This window comes from Sceloporus occidentalis, unplaced genomic scaffold (genome assembly GCF_023333645.1).
Source record: "Sceloporus occidentalis isolate IW3139 unplaced genomic scaffold, rSceOcc1.0.p SCAF_20, whole genome shotgun sequence".
Classification (NCBI taxonomy): domain Eukaryota; kingdom Metazoa; phylum Chordata; class Lepidosauria; order Squamata; family Phrynosomatidae; genus Sceloporus; species Sceloporus occidentalis.
This window is the reverse complement of record NW_028317000.1, coordinates 8201966-8210116: the sequence shown is the minus strand read 5'-3', so window position 1 is coordinate 8210116 and position 8151 is coordinate 8201966. Positions and strand designations below refer to the sequence as shown.

Sequence of the window (8151 nt, the reverse complement as noted above, 5' to 3'; positions counted from 1 at the left end):
CCGCCTGAGGAGGTTAATCTTCTTTACCAAGTCTCAGGACTGACTGGACTTAGCAGAAGTCATATAAATCCTCTTTATGAGCAGGCTTCAGCCAGAGCTCAAGGCACACACATCAGCTGCCTTAAAATGTCATCGCCGGCTGTTTGTCTCGCTCTCCGATTTTGGGTAACAGAGAAGTTACCCAAATGTCTCTGTTTATAGTTATTTATGGTTATTTATATAAGTGAGCAGGCCCACAATTGCAACACGTCCCCTCCACTGGGCACTGAAGGAGCAACAGCAATAGGTGCCCAGTCTAGACCAGAGAAGGGAACCCAAAAGGAGAAGTGAGGCCAGGTGGGGCGGCCGCTGCAGAAGCCCTCTGGGAGCCACCAAGTCCCCCAGGGACATTTGAGGAAGAGGCTGCCCACATTTGCAACTTTCACTGTGAAAGCAGGGGAATGGCTCAGAGGTCTCAAGACCTTTTTAGGTCTGGAAACACATTAAGGGACAAGGGGGCAAGATGCTGCCCCATAACACGCTACAGCAAAATGCAATTCAACAACTGGCCTCTTTCAAGAAACTTGTCGCTCTGGGCACTGTATGCGGCTCCCATATCTACGTTTATGGCCCACTGTAAGTGCAGCCTGCATACTCTGCATTATATTTGGGGTGGGGGGTGGGGGGCATATTTACATATTTTCATCTCTGGAGCCAGGCATGTTCTAAAGAGGTCTCGATGAACTCTGGAACACCAGGTTCCAAATTGGGAGTGCTTTGATTGTGTATTCCTGCATGGCAGGCCTTATGAAAAGGAACTTTTCTCTCAGAGGTTTTGTTGACTGAAGTCCAAAACACACTGCATAAATAATCCAGTCTGAAAGCACTTAGAATCAAAGGCCTATTACAGACTGCCAAAATAAAGCTGCTTCAGGTCTCTTTGGAGGTATGCTGTTTAAATGATGCATGCATCCTAAGAATCCGGAAGCTGCGCCAAAGCTACACTCCAGTGCTTCGGAATGGAGTGTGGCTTTGGCGCGACCTTCGGACTCTTAGGACCCATGCATCATTTAAATAGCATACCTCCAAAGAGACCTGAAGCAGCTTTATTTTGGCAGTCTGTAACAGGCCAGAGAATCATAGAATCCTAGAGTTGGAAGAGACCCCAAGGGCCATCCAGTCCAACCTCTTGCCATGCAGGAACTCACAATCAAAGTACTCCCAACAGATAGTCATCCAATCTCTGTTTAGAAACTTCCAAAGGAAGAGGGAGATATTTAAATGTTGAACAGCTCTTACTTTCAGTACATTCTTCCTAATGTTGAGCTGCAATCTCTTTTCCTACAGTTTAAGCTCACTGGTGTGGGTTCTAGTCTCTAGAGATGCAGAACACAAATTTGCTCTATCTTCAGTATGACATTCCTTCAAATATTTCAACAGGGCTATCATGTACCCCCCCCCCCCCCAAATCTTCTCTTCTCCAGGCTAAACATACCCAGCTTCCTACATCGCTCCTCATAAGGCATGGTTTCCAGACCTTTTGCCATTTTGGTGGCCCTCCTCTGGGCATGCTCCAACTTGTCAACATCTGTCTTGAACTGTGGTGCCCAGAACTGGACACATTATTATTCTAGCAGAATAAAGTGGCACTATGACTTCCCTTGATCTAGACACTATACTTCTATTGATGCAGCCTAGAATCGCATTGGTCTTTTTAGCTGCTGCATGCATCACACTGTTGACTCATGTCCAACTTGCAGTGTACTTGGATTCCTAGATCCCTTTCACACTTATAAGTCTCCTTAAGCCAGGTGTCCCTCATCCTATATCTATGCATTTCATTTTTTTTGCCTAAGTGCAGTCCCTCACATTTCTCCCTGGTGAAATTCATTTTATTAGCTTTGGCCTAGCTTCCTAATCTATTCAGGTAATTTTGAATTTTGATCCTGTCCTCTGGGGTATCAGCTACTCCATCTAATTTGATGTCATCTGCATTATAGCCGTAAATAAATCGTATGAAATGAATATATATTTCTATGAGTGTTTTTACTTTTGATTGTGTAACATCTGAACATTTTTCAGTGCCTTGTCTTCCTTTGCGATTGCGACATCTCAGCACCCTGCGCCAAACAAATAAGGGAAACTTTTTAAAAGTGAAACTTCATGCAATCCTTCACTAGATAATTTTGGCAGTTTGTTGTATACAAAATAATGGAAGAATCCAGAGATCCCATGTAAGGATGAATGGATATTGTGAATGATAGAAATGGCAGGAATGGACAAACTGTCTATCTTGAGGAAAGAGAAAGCACAGGACAACTTTTTGAAAGACTGACGACCATTTGTAACATTTCTAAAGAAGAAAGAATGGGAAAATACACCTGTGAGATTTAAATACTGAGTTGTATTTAGTTTACTTTGGCCTGTTACAGACTGCCAAAATAAAGCTGCTTCGGGTCTCTTTGCAGGTATGCTGTTTAAATGATGCATGCATCCCAAGAATCCGGAAGCTGCACCAAAGCTGCCCTCCAGTGCTTAGGAATGGAGTGTGGCTTTGGCACGACCTCCAGACTCTTAGGACCCATGCGTCATTTAAATAGCATACCTCCAAAGATACCCAAAGCAGCTTTATTTTGGCAGTCTGTAACAGGCCTAGGTTAGGCAGAGGGGTAAACAAGGAGGACAGGAGCGCAATGCTAAATTCATGTTCTCCAGCAACTGGTCTTCAGAGGCCGACTGCCTTTGAAGAGAGGGGTACCATTCCTCAATATTGGGGCTAATAAGGAGAAGATATATACTCTAACTGCCCAAATTTAACAGGGACACTCCTGGTTAATCCTCTGCCGTCCCACTTTTTCTGCTGCTTTTAAAATGTCCTGGTTCCTCCCTCCTCCTCCTCCCACTTTTGCTCTCATACATGCTCATGCTGAAGATCAAAACATCAAGCCAAAAAATCTGAATCGATTTTTCTATGTGTCAGTGTCAGTCCCGTACCTTAATTCTTGCCAAAACAGAATCAGTGGCGGAAAGTGAAATCTTAGTCCATTCCAGGAGAACCTAAAAGAAGCACTGACCACTTCTACTCTTTCTCCTGTGGCACTGCTTCTGGCCTTTTTGAATGTCTGGGTAGGAAAACAGCATTGTTTTCCTGTCTTTCATCCTTTACATCCTTTGTCACATTGCCCCTAAATTTACCCTCGACTTATCCATGGGTCATATCAAAATCCATAGTTTTGGCAACAAAACCTGCCCTAGACTTATACATGAGGATGACTTACAGACACGGTACTCCAACATGGTATTTCAACATACTAGACTTTTTAGACTTACAGACTTTCTAGACTTATAGACATGGTACATAAACATACTAGACTTTCTAGATGTATATGTTCTAGACTTATAGACATGGTACTTCAACATACTAGACTTTCTAGATTTATGGACATGGCACTTCAACATGCTAGGCTTTCTGGACGTAGACTTTCTAGACTTATAGACATGGTACTTGAACATAGTGCTTAAACATACTAGGCTTGCTGGACTTATAGACTTTCTAAACATGGTACTTCATACATGGTACTTCAACTGCTGCAAACCAAGTTCAAAATGGAAAGATTGAGCCCATACAGACAGGCCAAAATAAAGCTTCTTCAGGTCTCTTTGGAAGTATGCTGTTTAAATGATGCATGCGTCCAGAGGCCAAAAGCCACACCAAAGCCATGCTCTAGTCCTAAGGGCTGGACCAAAGCTTTGGCACAGCTTCTGGCCTTTTAAGATGCGTGTGTCATTTAAACAGCATACCTCCAAAGTGACCCAAAGCAGCTTTATTTTGGCCTGTCTGTTTGGGCCCATAGTTTGACCTCATTTAACTCAGTAGGGGCAAAGGAGAGAATAGGACAGTCTTCCCTGCAGACTCGGCCACAAATTTGCTTGGCCACAAACGTACTGCTTTCCAGCCATAAAAGGTTGGAGGGTATGAGAAAAGCCCGGCTCAGTGAGACCATGCACTTCTCTCCTCCAGCAATCTGTTCCCACAGTGGCTAAGAGGATGTCTTAGTGGGGAGCCCATAAACAGGATATGAGTGCAAGAGCACTTTAGTTTCATCATTGTCTCCTATGTGGGTGACTTCCACAACATCAGGTCACATTTCGCGCCACCAGCACATTGTCAGCATGCAACCCCAGCCGAAGCAAAACCAAGTCCCACGCAACAAACTTTGAGAAAAGGAAAAACAAGTCATCGCTCTGTTTTTTTGCTACAAAAAAGCCAGAGTAACTCTGGGTTTTGCAATGCCAGAGTTCTCCAAGGTTCTCCTCTCTGCCTCTGCTTTTGGGAGAGTCGTAAAAATTTACTCTCCTTAGGCTCTCGTGATGCATTTGGAGTAAAAAGCACCCTGTTTTGACCAGTGTGGCCTTTATTTACACACTTCAGATACAGCGACATTATCCCATTATGCCACTGTCTTGTAGTACTATTGCTGTTATAGTCCAGTGCAAAGCCCATAGTTATTTGAAAATTCGTTGGAAGGCCTTTGGGAGGTATAAGCAGGTCTATAACTTTAAAACATCTCATTACAGTGGGGGGGGGGGGGAGGAATGTCATAATCCAGGCCTCAATCCCCAGCATTTCCAGTCGAGAAGATCTCCAACGACGGGAAGAAGATTGGAAAGTCTATGTGAATCCAGCCAGCTCGGTCTTGTCAATGATCTTGTTTTTCCATCGATAAGCTCCTTCCAACTTCAGATGGCAAGACCACATCTAAATGCCCATGCAGAATTTGTACATATTCCTGTGTTTGGCAAAATGGAGGTCCTTTTGGTGCAGACGGATGCATTTCAGGATTGCATTGTCCTTTATCGGAAGTGAAACGCTGTAATGCCCTTTGGGTGCAGATAGACGCATTTGAGATTGCATTGTTCGTGATCGAAAGTGAAGTACAGTCGGCCCTTCTTATACAGAGATATTTTATACACGGATTCAAGCATCCACAGTTTGAAAATGTTCCCAAAAGTATACATTTCAAATATCAAACCTTGATTTTCCATTTTTTATAAGGGACGCCTCTGCCTTTTCCTCCCTGTCCTCTGCTAGATGGACATTGTTTAGTATGATGTGAAGGAGGGATGGAGAAATACAAACTTTAGTGTCGGGTTCAGCAGTGTGTCTGCAGTAACCAATGCAATAAAAGTTGCGCTAGGAAAGAACAGGTTTCTACTCCAACAGATCCCACTGAATTTGTGGATGCCTTCCTAGAACAGGCAAGGTAAACAGCAGCTGCCTCAAGAATCCCTTACTGAGAAACATGAAGAGCAAATCACAGAGAAATGGAGAAAGCGGATAAATCATCCTCACAGATAAGTCTATCCCCAGCTTGTTAAACAAGACAAAACGTAGATGTAGAAGTTTGGCCATCAAAATGGAAATCATAAGCAAAATGGAGGCTGGCGAAAGGAAAAAAACGTAATCTCTGGGCGCATTTAGGAAAAAGTCTTTAGCAGGTTCAGCATGTTTTTGTTAACTGAGGTCCAAAACGCACTGCAGAACTAATCCAGTTTAGGACTGCTTTAACTGCCCTGGCTCACTGCTAGGGAATCCTGGGATTTGTAGTTTATTGTGGCACCAGAGCTCTCTGACAGAGGCAGCTAAATGTCTCACAAAACTACAGTTCCCAGAATTTCACAGCATTGAGCCACGGCAGTTAAAACGGTCTCAAATTGGATTATTTCTGCAGTGTTTTGGACCGGAGAAGGTTTATCTGACCTGATGGTTTCATTTTGCATGTGCATGTTGCTACTTCTGGATTAAAAAGTTGGCTGAAACATGTTGAATTGCTCTTCTTGTTTATGGTGCAGGAACCTATTTTCTTCCTTCTACCAAATATTCTGCTAAAGAAACAACGCTAACACATCTGTTTCACTAACTGAGGCATACATGTATTTGTGGACATTTTCCCATGCATCATTCTTTTTAAAAGGTATCATTGCTTTACAAATCAAGCTGCAAAGAGAGGGGCCATTCATACTGCATTATAGATCGGTTCACAACCTGATCTATAATCAGATTATTTCCACTGGTGCTGGGCATTGCACATCCGAATCGAGGGCAAACACACCCAAACCGGGGCAAATGCCCCTTATCGCGGGTTTTCTGAAAGCGGGTTTCCCCCCGTTTCTTTTCAGAAAACCCATATTTTCCAGTGCTGGAAATGTGAACATTATCCAATCCCGATCGGGTTATTTAAGGGGAGGGATCGAGAGGTGGGAACGGGAAAGAACGGATTCCCAAATGCAAGTTGAGTTTAGATCCTGATGGTGCAAACTGGGTATTCTTGTATAAAAATGCCAACCTAAGCAACTTTTCATCTATCGCCCAATCCTGGGTGAGATGGGTGGGCGATGGTTTGACTCAGCTGAGGACCGCTTCCTCTTACGGGAGGATGCTCACATTTCACTTGATCAGTGTTTTGCAATGGATTCAGCCGAAGGGGTGGGTTGAAAGCAGCCACCCTTTTGTTTTGCACTGAGTCACATTTTGCAATTTCTTGGCTTGAAAAGCATACCAAGAGGCAACTAGAAATGTATTACAGTGGGCCCTTATTATCTGCTGGGGTTTGGTTCCAGGACCGCGGATAACAAAATCCGTGGATGCTCAAGTCCCCTTAAATACAATGGCATAGTAAAATGGTGTCCCTTATATAAAATAGAAAATCAAGGCTTGCTAATTGGAATTTATACTTTTTTGGAATATTCTCAAGCCGTGGATGCTTGAATCCGTGGATAAAAAATCCGTGGACAAGGAAGGCTGGCTGTACTTTAAGGCGAAATGCATAGAAAAAAGCATACTTTGGCTGAAAAGGATGCAACAATGAAAGGAGTATACCAAAATGTATACTTTGGGGACAAAGGCATACAAAAATATATCCCATAAGGGGAAATACTTACAAAAATATATACTCTAGAGTGAAAAACTTGTAAAAATGCATATTTTAGGGGAGGGGTAGACAAATGAATGGGATCAAAGGCCCATTTCCCCATCGGACCCCACCCCACAGGCCACACACCCCACAGCAAGGCCAAATACCTGTCTTCTTTTACAGTCTCTCTCTCAAAATGGCAAGAAGATGTCACCTATAGAGAAAAACAGAGGTACTTGGAGGGTCGTATAGGGTTCTGCTTGTGGAAACGAAGTTATTTTGTGCATGCTTTCAAGCTTCCTGCTTGATTGTCGGATAAAAAAGTGTCCACAAATTGCACTGTTGTGTTGTTGTTTTTAAGTTCGGGGTCAAGGGTTTCCAGGGGTTTGAGGGGGCCTATGCTGCCCATAGGCCACACTGCACTAACTCCTCCTTTTGGGGGAAAATATATACTTGCACACCTCTGCTCAAAGATATTCTTCTCCAGCATGTATGGGAAAAGGCTGTCCATCGTTCTGGGTGCCCCACATCTCTTTGGCTATCATTTCCAGTCTTTGTGATGGAAGGGCTGGAACCTCTGAGGTCAAGTAACAAACTCCATTCGAATCAAGATGTAGGGAGAGGTAAATGCCCTGGTTCGACTTCTGAAATGCATTTGGCTTCCTCTGCTTGCTACCTGGAGGGAAACTGAGTCAGCCCGAGGAAAAGTTCCTCCAGCTCTTTTCTCTGACAGTGACTGAGGCAAAGGAAATGTCAGGACCCATGGCACTTGGTTGGATCACCTAGAACCCTTTCATACTACACAGTTGTAGTGCTATGATTCCGCGTTGACTGCCATGGTTCCATCCTATGGAATCTTGCAATTTGCACTTTAAGGAGAGAGACTTAGAATTCTCAGCCAAAGAGTTTTCATGACTCCCAAAACTACAAATCCCAGGGCTCCCGTGAATGTGGCCATGGCAGTTACAGTGAAATCATAGCACTATAACTGGATAGTATGAAGGGTCTCCTGTCTGAACCATGTGTACCTAGCTATGGCTGGTACTCATTTGTGGGTTGATGACATTAACTGTCTTCACTTTCAAGGAAGTTTAACTTCTCCACGACAGCAATATGCTTGTGTGTGTTGTCTTTCTGATAGCCGACAGAACATTGGAGGCATGAACCAGGCCCACCTTAGTGCGGCTTCTGAGATCACCTTTACACTGGCACATTTGAAGCTGCTCTTAGGAACACCACAGCTATCCAGATAGCTGCA

At 43.7% G+C, this 8151-nt stretch overlaps 1 protein-coding gene across 1 annotated transcript in view; it reads right to left on the bottom strand.

Annotated features, from left to right (window-relative positions):
* Positions 1-3886: 3886 nt before the first annotated feature.
* Positions 3887-8151, bottom strand: part of IL6R (interleukin 6 receptor) — a 29959-nt gene continuing 25694 nt past the window's right edge. The window contains exon 11 of the mRNA XM_089483357.1: positions 3887-7107. Within this exon, the coding sequence (XP_089339483.1) occupies positions 7104-7107 (4 nt within the window). The 3' untranslated portion in view covers positions 3887-7103. The remainder of the gene's footprint in view (positions 7108-8151) is intronic.